The 15,192-nt window shown below is 52.2% G+C and overlaps 1 protein-coding gene across 1 annotated transcript; it reads left to right on the forward strand.

The window, feature by feature from the left end:
* The first annotated feature begins 1,098 nt into the window (after positions 1–1,098).
* On the forward strand, positions 1,099–14,242 carry CSPG5 (chondroitin sulfate proteoglycan 5). The gene is made up of 5 exons (XM_060162100.1): positions 1,099–1,248; positions 1,931–3,050; positions 5,866–6,054; positions 7,845–7,920; positions 14,063–14,242. The coding sequence occupies exons 1-5, from the start codon at positions 1,152–1,154 to the stop codon at positions 14,222–14,224; spliced, it is 1,644 nt and encodes a 547-aa protein (XP_060018083.1). The 5' UTR covers positions 1,099–1,151; the 3' UTR covers positions 14,225–14,242.
* Positions 14,243–15,192: the final 950 nt, after the last annotated feature.

Below are 15,192 nucleotides of genomic sequence, written 5' to 3' on the forward strand. Positions count from 1 at the left end.
CCCCAGATATCATTTGGGTTACTAGATCAAGAGGCAGACAGTCGGTTTGGTGGACAAATTAGGTGACTAGGCTGTGACTCCCCAGCAAGCAGGGATCCAGAGATGAGTGGTTTTGGACGGCAGAGTGAGCTTTGGACAGGGCACACAGACGGTGGCCTGGCGTCCGCGTGTCCCCAGGCTGTGATCTAAGCCGCTAGCGACTACCCACCAACCTGAGCTTTGGTGGCCCGGGACACATGGGCGGGGTGGGGGGGATGTATCCTGGAGAGGGAGGAAGGAACCGGCATTAAAGGCCGCTCCCCAGGCTGCCCTGCGGAGGCGAGAGGGAAGGCATTGTAGCCACAGTTCCAGGAAGGTCTTGCCCCCTGCCCCCGGGATGCGTTCCGGCCAGCCTGGCTGTGCAAGGTCGGGGGCTTTGGCTGCAGACGGATTAGGTCTGATCCGATTAGGACCTGGGAGGTCCACTTCGCCCCCTTGCCTGGCGCTGTCAGCGACCGTCCCTCCCTCGTGGGGACTCGGAGACCTCCCGGAGACCCTTCTCCGCCCCGAACACAGGGTTGGCGCAGAAATCCGAGAGGCTCCGTGCCCCCCGGGTTTGGCTCACTGCCACACCGCGGGATCGGGCTTCCGCCCCCTGCGGCCCTTCCGAGCCCCGCCCGGAGCCTGCGGGTGTCTGCGTCCCCGCCTCCTTGCTTGTCGCTTGGCGGGTGGGTTCCTCGCGGGTGGGGGCCCCGTGCCAGCCCTCCACTGGTGGCCCCGCCCCGCAGGTCTCCCGCCAGTGCACCTGGCAGCTAACGCCACCTGCGGCGCTGTGCGCCTGCACCCGCGCTACCCAACGTCCGTTTGTCTCCGCTTCCGGAGCCGGGGGTCTGTCTGTCCCCCTGGCAGGCGGACTGAGCAGGGCAAGCGTCAGAGCTACGTGCGGCGGGGCGGGCGGGGTGGGGGCGGCGCAGAGCGCGGCGGCCGCGGCGAGGGAGGCGGGGAGGCGCGGCGCGCCGGGGACAGCGGCGGACGGCGGCGGCGGCATGCGGCTTCTCCCGTTGCCCATCGTGGGCTGATACGCCCGCAGCACCGGCGGGAGGCGCGGCGGCCGGCGAGCCGAGGGCGCAGCCAGCCGGGCAGACCGCGGACAGCGGTCGGGACGCCGCGCCATGGGTCGAGCCGAGGGCGGGGTCCCGGGTCGGGGGCCGCCGCCGCTGCTGCTGCTTCTGGGGGCCACGCTGGTCCTCGCCACTGGGGCCGCACCGGGTAGGTACCGACGGCGACCGGGACCCCAGCAGCTCTCGCGCCCCACCCTGAGTCAGGGTCCCACTGGCTTCGGGTACAGGCGGAGTCCGCCAGCTGTGGCAAGGGGGCGGGGCAGCGCCTTGCCTGCAGCCCGGGCGGGGGAAGGGGCGCACGACGAGATGGGAGACTTGGGGGAGGCCGAGTGGTGGGTGGCGGCCCCTACTCTGGTGTGCGGACCCAGGTGTTGGCTGGGGAAGGGGTCTGGTGGGCGGAGCCTGAGGGTGAGACTTCGGGGCGGGACCTGGAGGTGATGGGGGGGCAAGAGGATGAGAGTTCGGGGCGGGGCCCTAAGGGTGCGACTCCTGGGCGGGGCCTAGAGGTGGAATGGAGCCCCGAGGGTAAGATTTATGCCAGGAGCTGGAGTCGGGGGCCTCCCTGGTTAGACTGCGGGTGGTGTAGGGGGCGGGGCCTTACGCTTGGGGGCGGGGCCTGAGCGAGGAAACGTTTGGCTGGGTGTGTTCCCTGGCTTATGGGGCGGGCTCGGGGCGGGACTTAACGATGGGGCGTGGCCTTGGGAAATCTTGAAGCTGAGGCTTAGGGCTGGCGGGGGTCTGGGAGAGCAGCCGCGGCGGGGCGGGGCGCAGCCCAAGGCCCTACCACGGCCGCTGCCCTGACGCCAGGCCCCTCTCCCTCCCTCCCACAGTGCGTGAGGCGGGCAGAGCCGTCGAGGCAGACAGGCAGGTGAAGAGAGTCCTGGCATGGGAGCCGCGTGCTAACGACACGCGGGAGAAGGCCGGCCCACCAGCAGCTGGGGAAGATGAGACCTCTCGGACTGCGCCCGGCGGCGAGCATGCGGTGGTGGGCCCTGGGGTCGGGCCAGAGGAGGCTCTGGAGGCATCGGCGGCGGTGACAGACACAACCTGGCTGGAGGCGGACAACCCAGGCCTGGGCGGAGTGACGGCAGAGGCGGGCAGCGGCGACACCCAGGCCCTTCCAGCCACGCTCCCGGCTCCCGACGAGGCCCTCGGGCAGTCATCGACGCCCCCCGCCACCCCCGAGGCTACAGAGGCCAACGGGCCACTCTCCCCCACTCCTGGCGACAAGCTGAGCCCAGACCCTGAACTCCCCAAGGAGAGCCCCTTGGAGGTTTGGCTGAACCTGGGAGGCAGCACACCTGACCCTCATGGGCCAGAGCCCACGTACCCCTTTCAGGGCACACTAGAGCCCCACACGGCGTCAGATATAATTGACATCGACTACTTCGAAGGATTGGATGGTGAGGGCCGTGGCGCCGACCTGGGGAGCTTCCCTGGGTCTCCAGGTACCTCAGAGCACCACCCTGATCCTGGGGAAGAGACCCCTTCCTGGAGCCTGCTTGACTTATACGATGACTTCACCCCCTTTGATGAATCTGATTTCTACCCTACCACATCCTTCTATGATGACTTGGATGAAGAAGAGGAGGAAGAGGAGGATGACAAGGACGCAGCAGGAGGCAGAGACCTGGAAGATGAAAATGAAAATGACCTTCTAGTGCCCACTGAAAAACCTGGTCTGGGGCCCGGGACAGGCCAGCCCACCGGTCGGTGGCATGCTGTCCCTCCACAGCATACTCTGGGGATGGTCCCCGGCAGCAGCATCGCCCTCAGGCCCCGCCCAAGAGAGCCAGGCAGGGACCTGGCCCCAAGCGAGAATGTCACTGAGTGCCGCAGTGGCTTTGTGCGACATAACGGCTCCTGCCGGTCAGTGTGCGACCTCTTCCCAAGTTACTGTCACAATGGCGGCCAGTGCTACCTGGTGGAGAACATAGGGGCCTTCTGCAGGTAAGGGTGTGGCAGGCAGGTTCCCGGGGGCTTGTCAGAGAACTCCTGGAGAGGGCATGGGAGGCTGTCTCAGCAGAGAGGGGAATGTGACAGGCACAGCTTCCCAGAGGTTGTGCATTCACAGAAGTCCCAGGTCAAGTGATAGTCACAGCAGATATTCTATAGAATTACATCTTATGTGCACTTCCTGTGATCTCATCACTAGGAGAGTTTCCTCAGAAATAAGATTGTGTATTTCCTCTAAGTGTTGTGTCCTTTACCAAACCAGTAAACTATAGAGGCAAAACGAAGGGACTCGGCTAAAGATTTTGGAAAAGGCCTTTGCTGGCTTGAGGGCAGTTCTTGTTGGCGAGTTCTGACTAAACTAGTAGAAGGAGTAGGCCCATAAACGTACTGAGAGGAGAGAGAACTGCTGACCACTTCCTCTGAGCCATGTGTGTGGCAGGAGGAAGGCCCTGTGACCCTGTGGGGCACATGCCTGGGGTGGCACATAAAGTCACAGTGAAGACCTTCTCGTTGGGAGCAGACCCAGAGAGCAGCCATTCGAACAGGTCAAGTCAAGCAGAGTGTCTTTCCTGGCATAGCAGTTGTGGTGGGGTTTCTTGACTTTGGGTCGTGGCTTTGTCCCTCCTACCTTGATTGTTGTCTTCCTGGGGATACCCAATCCAGCATATTTTAAAGACCCAGAGAGTTTAGTGTCAGAGTAAGGATATTGTCTGCAACCACCATCCCATGCCTCATCAGTAATTACCCCATACACCTGCCGTCACAGCAAGGTAGTTAACCTGCTGGAGAGCTCACTGGCTTATTCTGGAAGAAGCACAAGTCCGGGGTGACCTGGGTGGTTTGCTTGTCTCCATCCTTTACAGGCTCTAGAAGTGGCATGGAGGCCTCAGATTCTTCCTGGGACTTGTTTCCACTGGTCCTAGGAGGAGCAAATCTGGGTGTCTCTTTTTAAAGTGTCATTCCTGATGTTTCTTTTTCTTGGTCTCTTTGGAGGTATGTGAAGAATTCAAATTTCTGTAGGTCTTAATGTTCTGGTAGAAGAATAACATACAGAATGCATGAATGCTGCGCCTTTGGCGCCTTTGTCATTAAAGCTTAAGTTCCAGTTCCTTCCCATGAAGTTCTTCTTCCCTGTAAATGATCATGACGTTAGCGTCACTCATATCGGATGTGTCCACACAGTTCTGATTGGAGTTGTCCAGCCATTGCCAAAAAGAGGGACTGTGATCAAGAAATTATGGCAACGAGACCTTGCTGGTTGGTTAAGGGCTACCAGAAATGAGGAAACCCTGTGATTTTGCTCCTCAGCCTCTAGTTGGGGGGACTACAGTAATGATTATAGCCTGGGAACTATGGAATCTGCAAAATTGTAATCTTTCAACCTATTGGGGGCCTGAGTTTTCACCTTCAAAGTAGGCTCCCCATCAGAGTATGAAATTTGGAGCCCTTGCTGCCTCTGGAGAGCTAGACAGTTCCCAGAACCTCCTGGAGCTATCAGAGGACTCCCAAATGGAAGAGTAAGCATGTCCTCACTGAGCAGCATGCCTGTACTGACCATGGATCCTCCAGTGGCTCCTGCCTCAGAAGGGCTTCACACAAGTCCACTCCAGCTCCCCTTGCACAGCTTCCATCCCAGGATCACACTGGGCCTCCCTACCAGAGCAGAGATTCCTCCTCTGGTGGGTACACCCAGGCCCAGCCCTGGCTTGGAAACTGTTTTGCATTCCACTCACAGGAGGCTGCTGAGCCCTTGGTTGCATACTGCAGCATGCCTTTGTCTCTGTCACACCGACCACTGCAGAGAAATGAGCAGAGCTATGGCTGAACTTCTCTAGAATGGTCGGTTAGAGGGATCTTCTTTCCCTGCCATCCTCCAACAGCCCCCCACGACTGCAAAGCGGCAGTTGGAAAAGAGAAAATTCCCTGCTAGCCTCGTACCCCTGCCCTATTCTAGGTGTGGAGTACCTAATTCTTCCATGCAAAATTTCCCCGTTTCTGGACCCCTTTCTCTTGTCTGTCATTCACCCTGAGGTTCATGTCCTCCCTCCTTTGCCTGCCTCTGTATCCTTCCACATTTTTCCTCTCTGAAGCAGCCTGGTTCCCATGGAAACAGCAATGTCACTGGAAGAGTTGGAGCCTGGGAATGTCCCAAGGGCAAGAGAAAGTCACTCAACGAAAGGACTGAAACCCACCCAGAGGGTTGATTCTCACTCTGCTTTCATGACAGTTCTCATGGTAATAGGACTGGAAGCTTTAGGGGCAGCACTTTGGGGGCTGCAGAGATAAGGGAGAGTATACATCTGTCTTTGTGTTTGTTCTTGTCTGTCGCTTCCTTATTTTTCAGTGTCTGGTTAGCCACGTGAACTAGATGGGACTGCAATGCCACAAGATAGGTTTTTCACGTTGTGTAGGGTGGATCCTACAACTTTGTAGCTGTAGCTCCTGTTAGTCTTGTTTTCCATCTTTTTTTTTTCACCAGAGCCCAGGGGGGTTGGGGCGGTCTGGGGGGATCTGGGAGAATCCTGTGATTATTCTCACGGAGGTGGAAAACGAGGGTTCCCTTCCCTCCTGGAAACTGAGTTTGCTCAGTTTCTCAGCTCCCCGGTTACCTCATTTGTGTCATGAACCTCTTCATGGAATGGTTGTAAGGACAGGGCAACAATAGCAACCATAAGGTCTGCACAGATGGGGGCCCCAAAGTCCCACTAGGAGCAGGCGGTTGAGGGAAGTCCTGGGGTCAGGGGCCAGGCCCTCACTGCGGCCACGGCTGCCAGCCCATCGCCTCAGTCTCACCCTGTCACCGCTGCAGGTGCAACACACAGGACTACATCTGGCACAAGGGGATGCGCTGCGAGTCCATCATCACTGACTTCCAGGTGATGTGTGTGGCCGTAGGCTCGGCCGCCCTTGTGCTGCTCCTGCTCTTCATGATGACGGTGTTCTTCGCCAAGAAGCTCTATCTGCTCAAGACAGAGAACACCAAGCTGCGCAGGACCAAGTGAGTCTGTGACAGCCAACCCCACCCCATCTGACCCAGGGATGTAGTCCTGAGGGTTTCTGGCACCTGCTCTCCATCCCTGGTTGTGTTTTTCATACCAAAAATTCACCCAAGCGTAACCATTCCTACACAGAATGTGCTGGAATTGCAGCCGAGGTTAAGCCCCTGTAGCACACTGCAGCTGCCCAGCACCATTACACACACACACACACACACACACACACACACACACACACACACACACACACACAACCCCCACCTGACTGCACCTGCTTCCTGGGTCTCTGACAGCCAGTGGCCAGCATGAGGATTTTGCTCACAAATCAGCATGAAGTGACTCCAGCTCCCTCAGATCTGCTGTCACTCAATACCAGCTCCTCCTCAGTGAGAGGGTCTAGCACTGCAGTGCGTTGCTTTCCAAACTTGTCAATCCTTGGTCCAGGCAGAAGGGCAGAGGACTCAAGGAAGCCCTCCTAAGTAGAATGTGGGGGGTGGTGAGACCCCGGCCCTCACTTTCTCCACTGTGGATTCTAAGGGCCGTGTGGGGATATGGAGTCTCATTTCAGCTCTTAGAAGAGGAGTGACTACTGTGCACATGTGAGAATCAGCATGCATTTACCCTTTAAGTCCATGCTTGAACACTCGAATGTGACCTTACACACTATGAGAGAATCACTGTGGTCACTAAGCAAAGTAAAGAACCTTCTGAAATGTCACAGGAGTCACAGAAGGAGGAGACTGGAGTTCAGCTTCCTCGGGACCCAAGAGACAATTTATGCAGACCTGCTGCCCACCCCCCATTTCAACCTGTTGTCCAAGTAATCCCCTCCCCCTGACCCGAGACTCCCTCCAGAGAACGTGACCAAAGGACTTGCCCCGGGTCCTGGGAAAAGGACAAAACGCCATCTGTTGCTCCTTTGCTGGGTGAACTCGTGAGATGTGCAGATGCCAGCAGCTCTCTGCAGCCTTTCAGCTAACCGTTGTGGGCCTGCAAGGGCCTCTGCATTGTGCCTGTGCATTGAGGCGGGCTGCATCTGTGCCTGTGATCACAAGCCAAGACCCTTGGCTCCTCACGCTGACACCAGAGGGTTGGAGTGGCGGGGAGGGTCAGGGTGGGGACGGGACCACCGATCAGGGCTGCTGCAGATAGGAGAGAAGAAGCAGCTGCCAGGCGAGTGGAGAAGCAAGAGCTGAGGCCCAGGGAAGGGCCTCCTAGGTCGTCCTCCTGTAGTTGGTTATGTGTTTTGTGCAAAACATGGCTTCCGCAGCCCTTCAGCTCAGATGCCGCCTCCCTTTTTTCCTTCTGCATACCTTCTTTCTTTCCCAAGCCTGGTTACTGCTCTGAAAATGCTGCATGTACCCAGTGCACTACAGATACTGCTGCAGCTTATTGATTCTAAGATACACGTTTTTTTTCACATATTAACATCTCTGAAACTGGATTGTGTCTTACAGTCGCTGGCGTCTTATAACCACTGTTGGCCTGATGGCAGTCATGATGTAGTTGTAATTGTCTGGCATGCACAAACGTGGTCATAGCTGTTCATATCATTGTCAGTTCTTTATCTAAAGTCTAAATGAGCTCCTTAAAGTGTGTAATAAAAACTCTAGGTGATAAGAAAGCATTGGATCATGGTTTAAATGGTAGAAGATTTTTCTTAGTGGTACATCAAATAGTGGTGCATCTGTGGCATTTGATGAAATACAGTCCCTGACCCATGAAGCTTCTATCAGATTTTGCTGTGATCGTTTCACTTACATTTTTCCCTTCTCTCTTCTGTCCTAACCAGCAAATTCCGGACCCCATCTGAGCTCCACAATGATAACTTCTCCCTCTCCACCATTGCTGAGGGCTCTCACCCAAACGTAAGGAAACTTTGCAACGCTCCCCATACCTGCTCCCCCCCATGCCTGTGCCTTGGCTCTCTATGATAATGTTATCTGTCAGGTAACTTGTCTTCTTCACATCTGTCCTTGTGCAGGCTCCAGCCCCTGGCCACATCTCTGGTCCACTTCAGAGTGTGGAGCCACTCTTCAGAGCTCTGAGGATCAGGATAGGGCAGGCAGTTGGGGCCGTGAAAGTGAGAATAAGGGCGTGATGGTGTACCACTTCCCGGACAAACAAAGTTATACAAAGTACAGAAGATCTGTTTCTAGGATGACACATGATTTTTAGCTTCACCTAGGCTTTAGAAGTCTGATTTTTGTCTTTCTATTTTCTATATCAAGGAGAAAGGCTCCGCTTTCATTGCTAGGGAATTTCCTGCTGGTCATTGAAGCAAATGGTGGTTGCTCTTTAGGATGAGTGGGAAAACCTCTGGGATGGCTGGAAAAACAGTGTCTTTGACACTGTTTTGAGGACCCTAAAAATGAGCAGGCTTATATACATTGGTTACGGCTGAGGTAAGCACAAAACACTTATGGTAGGGTGGAAGCTTAAGTCTAGGGGTGAATCTGTCCTTAGGAGTATAGGCTCATAAATACAAGTTGAAACCCAATAAAAGGTCCCAATAGACCATTTTCTAAAGACACTGGCCCAGTGTGTTATCTGGACCAGACTAACCAGTCAAATACTGGGTACTGTCAGAATTTCAGAAATAAAACAGAAACCACCCAAACCCCAAACCATATCAGATCCAAACGCAAGAATTCTGCACATGACACAGGCTCCATACCTCCAGGTAAATGCATCATTACGCAGATAACGGAGTGAAACTAAGACTTTTCAGATGGAAACAGTGGAGTTTAAGAGGAAATTTTGAAGAAGTTCTTTGAAATAATGGGCCATAGAGTATAAGAGCTCACAGGGGCCTTCACAGTCTAGGCCAGTGCTGTCCAGAGGGACTTTCTGTGAGATAGAAAAGTTGTGTGTCTGTACTGTCCACTACAGCAGCCATCAGCTACCTGTGGCTTCAGAACTCTCGGAATGTGGCTAGTACCACCATATTGGACAGCACAGATCTAGACCATTGTCTTCTTTTTATAAGTGGGGAAAGTGTAGCCCCAGAAGGAGAAAGAGAGAATAATAGTACATGAGACCTTGATCACCAGATCCCAGAAAAGAAAAGCTTGGCCTGGTGGAGGAGGAGCAAAGGGGTCTATTTAAAATAAGAAACGAAAGAGGCCAATTTAGGATAATTTTTTTAAAGTCTTTGATATAAAGGGTAGAGAAAGAAGATACTTGTTATGCACCAAGATATTAATAAGTTCAAGATGGACATAATAACCAAGAGAACAACATGTCCTGTAATCGCTGAGATTGGTAACCACTTTAATCAACCCACAAGGATATAGGATGAGCCTTATCTTGGGACACCCTATCCCTACCTTACCAGGCCTCTTGCAGTGATGTGCATTTAGTTGTCATTTATGGACTACTAGTGAATGATGGCCTGCCATGGGGTCTCTCAGGTCCACTGTCTGATCTGCCATCTCGTACATGTGGGACAGCAGGCCTGACCCATACAGTGGTGCCTGCAGTCAGGGTGTTTATTGTCCATGGAGTGTGAGGGTCCTTAGCAAAGTTTCCGACTCATGCATTTCGGGCACCCTTGTTATGTCCACCTTTCCTCTTCACCAAGATGGAGGGGAAAGAAATAGCTCCTCTTGGAGGCCTTGGTTGCATGAGCCAATACAAAGGTTTCCAGTTCTTCTTGGCCTGAGCCAACTTTGTGAAAGCAAGGCATTTGTCCATGAAAGCTGCCACTGACCTTGAGTTCAGAATATGGCAAAACAGAGGGGCTTTCCTGGTGGCGCAGTGGTTAAGAACCAGCCTGCCAACAACGCAGGAGACACGGGTTTGAGCCCTGATCCGGGAAGATCCCCCATGCCACGAAGCAACTAAGCCCATGCGCCACAACTACTGAGCCTGCGCTCTAGAGCCCGCGAGCCACAGCTACTAGCCCGTGTGCCACAGCTACTGAAGCCAGCCCGCCTAGAGCCCGTGCTCCCAACAAAAGAATCCACCACAATGAGAAGCCCACGCATCGCAACAAAGAGTAGCCCCCACACACTGCAACTAGAGAAAAAAGCACGTACGAAGACCCAATGCAGCCAAAAATAAATAGATAAATGAATAAATTTTTTAAAAAAAGAATATGTCAAAACAAAAATGGAATGGAGCAGGGTGGTCAGCCATGGTAGACTCTGCCTGAGAAGGGCCATGGGGTTGTCTGGGCAGCACTCGGGGCATCCCTCAGCGAAGTCGTGCTCTCTAGCTCCTCTTGGATCTTGAGGGCCATTTCCACCTGGCATCCTTCCCTCAGCTTGTGCCCCAGGACACATCCTGTCCTTTCTGCCAAAACTCTGAGCATGTGAGGGGGTGACTCTCCTGTCCAGCAGGTGGATTTTCTACAAACTTCATCTCTAATTCCCTCCACCCAGCCCAGAAGTCAGACTCGGTCATAGTCAAGATCTTGTGGGCATTGACAGTTAAGACAGTTGCCGCTTTATGATGAAGTGGAGCCCTAGCCCTTGCTTCAGCCACCACAGTGATTGCTTACAAGCGATGCTAGCAGCAGGATGAAAGTGAGAAAACCTCCAGGTGAGCTAGGAGCTGAAACGAGGGCACCTGAGTCAAGCCTGCTCATTTAGTCTCCCCATCCCTCTCCCTTCACCCCTCAAATTTCCTTGTTGGTTTGGCATCTCCTAAAATTTTGGAGAGTTTTATTTATCTTAGTAGAGGGGTTCTTTCTTTTACATAAGTCAAGGAGATTGAATGGGTCATTTTCCTACCCAGTTTCAGTGATCTCTGTAAGCCACACTCTGAAAAGATTTCAAACAAACAAAAAAAACCATGCTGCTTTGGGTCTGGTGGGGGAAGGGTCCGTGGCTGGTGTCTGTGTAGAGGGCACGTCCCTTTCCTTTGCTACACGCATCGCTCTGTGCTGCTCCTCGCCTGGGCCCTCTGGACTGACCTGGGGCCCTGTGTCTGGTGAGCCAGCGGCCGAGTGCGTGTGAGTCTTCTGGAGCTGAGCAGCCAGCCTAGGAAAGGAACTTCGGAGGAAAAGGAAAAGCCCAAAGCTCCTCAGCCCCTGCTGTGGAGGTTTGCCGTTTTCCAGGAGGAATGGCGAGTGTGTAGGAAGCTGGGCGCTCTCCGGCTGCACAGCATGAGTGAAGTCACCTGAACTCCATGGGCAAACTGCCCAAGCGCTGAGAGCCACCCTGTTGGTTCTCACAGCTGTGCTGTTAGAGCAATGCATGGCTGTAACTTGGTCCTCCTGCGATTTGACAGACCTTCCAAGATGTCCCTTAGTGTTTCCCACCGCCATCCCACCCCCCAATTTAAACCTTTCTTACTTCCCAGTCTCTGTTTCTTCCATGTATTTGGTAAAACACTGACTGCCCACCCCATTCTGATAGAGGCTTGTGTCTGGACAAGCAGGTGTCCAGGCCTGAACCCCTGGCTGAAGGATGCCCATGCCGCTGGGGCAGAATGCCAGAAACAGTTCCCAGGACGTAGACCAGAGGGAAGTCCAGTTCCCTCTTGATGAGGGACTTCCACCAAATCAAAGGCACATAATCCTTCTGCTGAGGGATTCAGCAACCCTAGGCTTAAGAGGATGGAGCTCTGAGGGAAACACTTGGACTGGGATAGCTCCATCTTGGTCCAGACACACCCTCACCCGTTCTACATGTTGAAGGTACTTAGCTCATCTCATAGCATTGTCTGGATACGTGTGTTCCTTAGTTTTAGGATCTACTATTTCCTCCTATTGACCCAGAAGGCAGCTTTCTCATCTGTCCAAATCCCATAAGCCCTCACGGTGCCAGTTTTAATTTGGGTCCCCACCCTCATGGCATCACAGTTTTGATGCCCAGGTCTATAAGACTCACCAAATCCACTTTTTTCACATTATGAGAATATCCCTGTGCCCCTGCATCCCCCCAAGGTGTGTGTGATGGGGTGGGAGTGGGGGCAGTTATCTTGAAAAACATGAAAGTGATTTCCACACTTGTAAGAGGAGAGGCGAGTACAGGCCATCTTGTTTTGCTTTTAGTTTTGCTGTGATCCAAAGTCCATTCTACTCAGGGTCTCAAGCGATCATGCCCAACGTCTTCCCCCACACAATACAGAAGTTCTGCCTCATTCTGCTTCCCTCTCTATAAAAAACCTGTGTGTGTGTGTGTGTGTGTGTGTGTGTGTGTGTGTGTGCGCGCACAAAATACACTTAATATATCAGGGCAATCTTTCCATCTCAGCACATATACATTTATGCCATTGAACAGTTTTTTCTAAACCTCTGCAAGCAGTGGTAGAAAATATCAAGTGCCTATGCGTGCTGTGCTCAGCTGCCTTGCCTGAAACCTGCCTCAGCACAGAATGAAGTTCATTTCCTCTTGTGCTTGTCTCACTGGAAATGGGGAACATGTGTTCCGCTGTTGTCTGTAAATTACTCCTGAAGTCTTTGAAACTCTATCAAATTGTTCTGTTCAAGCTGGTCTTCTGGGAAAGTGCTAAGTGAGGCTGGAGCAAGGGGCAGGTAACAGTGATTTCTACATGCCCAGTACGTTTAAACACCCGTAGCAACCGATGTAGGCCTGGAGCCTTTCCCTACTTTCCAACTAGTCACTTGCCTGACCTAGTGCCATTATGGGTCAAATTCAGTAGCAGGGAGCATGGACAAGAGCTCAGTTTTTTGTGTTTTTTTTAATTAATTTATTTGTTTATTTTTGGCTGCGTTGGGTCTTCTTTGCTGTGCGCGGGCTTTCTCTGGTTGCGGTGAGCAGGGGCTTGTCTTTGTTGCGGTGCACGGGCTTCTCATTGTGGTGGCTTCTCTTGTTGCAGAGCCCGGGCTCTGGGTGCACAGGCTCAGTAGTTGTAACTCATGGGCTCTAGAGCGCAGGCTCAGTAGTTGTGGCGCACGGGCTTAGTTGCTCCGCGGCATGTGGGATCTTCCCAGACCAGGGCTCGAACCAGTGTACCCTGCATTGGCAGGCGGATTCTTAACCACTGCGCCACCAGGGAGACCCAAGCTCACAGTTTTGTGGAGAATGCCTTGGTCCTTAAGCATGATGAGTACCTTGAATTTTGGTTAAAGCAAGAAAGGTCTGAGCTAGCTGATCAGATAGGGACGTTACCCTTCTTGCCATCCATGAACCTGCCTGGGTAGCTACACGACCTCTTTGATCAGCACAGTTCCAAGCACTTGAGAAAGAACTGAGACCCATTGAGTTGCACAGGGTAAAATCCCCTCAGGCGGTCCTAAAGGAAAAGAGTAGTGGGAAGGCAGGCATTGCTGTAAGAGTTCTCTGAGTGCAGTGTGGGTTTCCTGAAAACCTTTAACAAATTCAGTTCAGGTTCAGGAGCTTGTCACAGGGCTGCAGGCAGCACACGTGGATAGGCAGGAGGGCACGAGTACCAGTCAGAGATGGGTCATGAACCAGCAGCACAGGGCTTGGATTGAGGAAACACCTTGTAAGTTAGCATCTTTTGGTAGATAAATTCTGATAGGCAGAGGCTCACACATCTCCAGCCTCTAGTCAGAGAACATATATTTGCTGTGGGGAGAGAGGCCCTAATTTTGCCAGGAACAGCTCTGCACCTGACCACAGTCCAGTTTGTGCCCCACTGAATACACCGACAAGTCATGTTCCTGAACAAGACCTTTTTGTGAGAGCAGAACTCAACAAGATGGAGGGCCGTGTGAAGAGGGGCCAGGCAGAGCTCACCAACAGGTGAGGCTTTAGAGGGGCCAGGCCAAGTATTAAAAGGGACTGTTTCTCCCCAGTCTCTGCCAAAGAGAAAACCTCACACTGGCCTAAGTTAAAGGTATTTGTAATGCAATTACCTGTCAAGTTTTCATCTATATCTGGCCAGTGTTTTTCAGGATGATGTTCCTAAAAAGTAGCTGCTAATGAGTCTCTTTGGTTCAGTCACGTCTCAGAGCTTTCTTCCTTTTTTCAGTTATGATTCTTTCAGCCAAATTGAAAAGTCTGAGATGTTATTTGATCCCTCTACCCACTGTCTCCTTCCCACCCCTCCCTCACCTTTTTTTTCCTCTTTCAGGATGATTCTAGTGCTCCCCATAAAATCCAGGAAGCTCTCAAGTCCTGCCTGAAAGAGGAGGAGCCATTTAACATTCAGAACTCCATGTCGCCCAAACTCGAGGGTGGCAAAGGTGACCAGGCCGACTTGGAGGTGAATTGTCTTCAGAACAACTTAACCTAAAGCAGAGCAAAAAGAGAGGAAATGGGGGTGGGGGGGGTGGGGAGGGGAGAAGAATTATCTCCTCTTGTACAGAGTATTTCTTGTAACCATTTGTTAAACTCCTTTCTTTTTTCTGATCTCATGGCATGCTTTGGTGTATTTTGTACAGGAGGGAAAAAACACAAAATATGCAAAGAACCTAAAGAGAATTGCATACATTGGATTGTTTTGTCTGTGCTGTCTGTACATTGCTTCTGCTGCTGTGATTTCTAAACCTATGCTGTTATTCAACTGACTTTTTTTTTGTACTTTGACCCACCTTTTTTTGAAATACCAGTAAAAAACAAAGTTCTTGAAATAAAACTTTTTAAAAAGCCATTTTCCTGATGTAATTTTTTCTACTCCCTACCCTTTCTTGTCAGTTTGAGTTGAATTCTTCCCTTCATTGTGTATTCATGTGTATTTATACATGTTTGAAATCCCAGAAATGGTCTATGTATTAGTCTGCTTGAGCCGCCATAACAAAATACTACAGACTGGGAGTCTTAAACAACAGACATTTATTTTCTGAGAGTTCTGGAGACTGGAAGTCCAAGATCAAAGTGCCAACAGAGTTGGTTTCTGGTGAGGCCTCTCTTTCTGGCTTGCAAACAGCCACCTTCTTGCTGTGTCCACACATGGCCTTTTCTCTGTGTGCATATGGAGAGAGAGAGAGCTCTCTGGTGTCTGTTCCTCTTTTTATAAGGACACCAGTCCTATTGGATTAGGGCCCTACTCTGATGACCTCATTTAACCTTAATTACCTTATCTCCAAATACAGTCACATTAGGGGTTAGGACTTCAACATGTGATATTTGGGGGGACACAATTCGATCCATAACAGTCTGTAGCACCTGTTAAGAATACTCTTTTTTTATTTTTAATTTTTTAAAAAATTATTTATTTTATTTTTGGCTGCGTTGGTCTTCATTGCTGTGCACAGGCTTTCT

Source organism: Lagenorhynchus albirostris, chromosome 10 (assembly GCF_949774975.1).
Source record: "Lagenorhynchus albirostris chromosome 10, mLagAlb1.1, whole genome shotgun sequence".
In the NCBI taxonomy this organism is placed as follows: Eukaryota; Metazoa; Chordata; class Mammalia; order Artiodactyla; family Delphinidae; genus Lagenorhynchus; species Lagenorhynchus albirostris.

Coding starts and splice junctions, on each gene's coding strand:
- CSPG5 (XM_060162100.1), top strand. CDS start 1,152: ATGGGTCGAGCCGAGGGCGGGGTCCCGGGTCGGGGGCCGCCGCCGCTG. Junction 6,055..7,844: donor ACCAAGCTGCGCAGGACCAA/GTGAGTCTGTGA, acceptor TGTCCTAACCAG/CAAATTCCGGACCCCATCTG. Junction 7,921..14,062: donor CTGAGGGCTCTCACCCAAAC/GTAAGGAAACTT, acceptor TTCCTCTTTCAG/GATGATTCTAGTGCTCCCCA.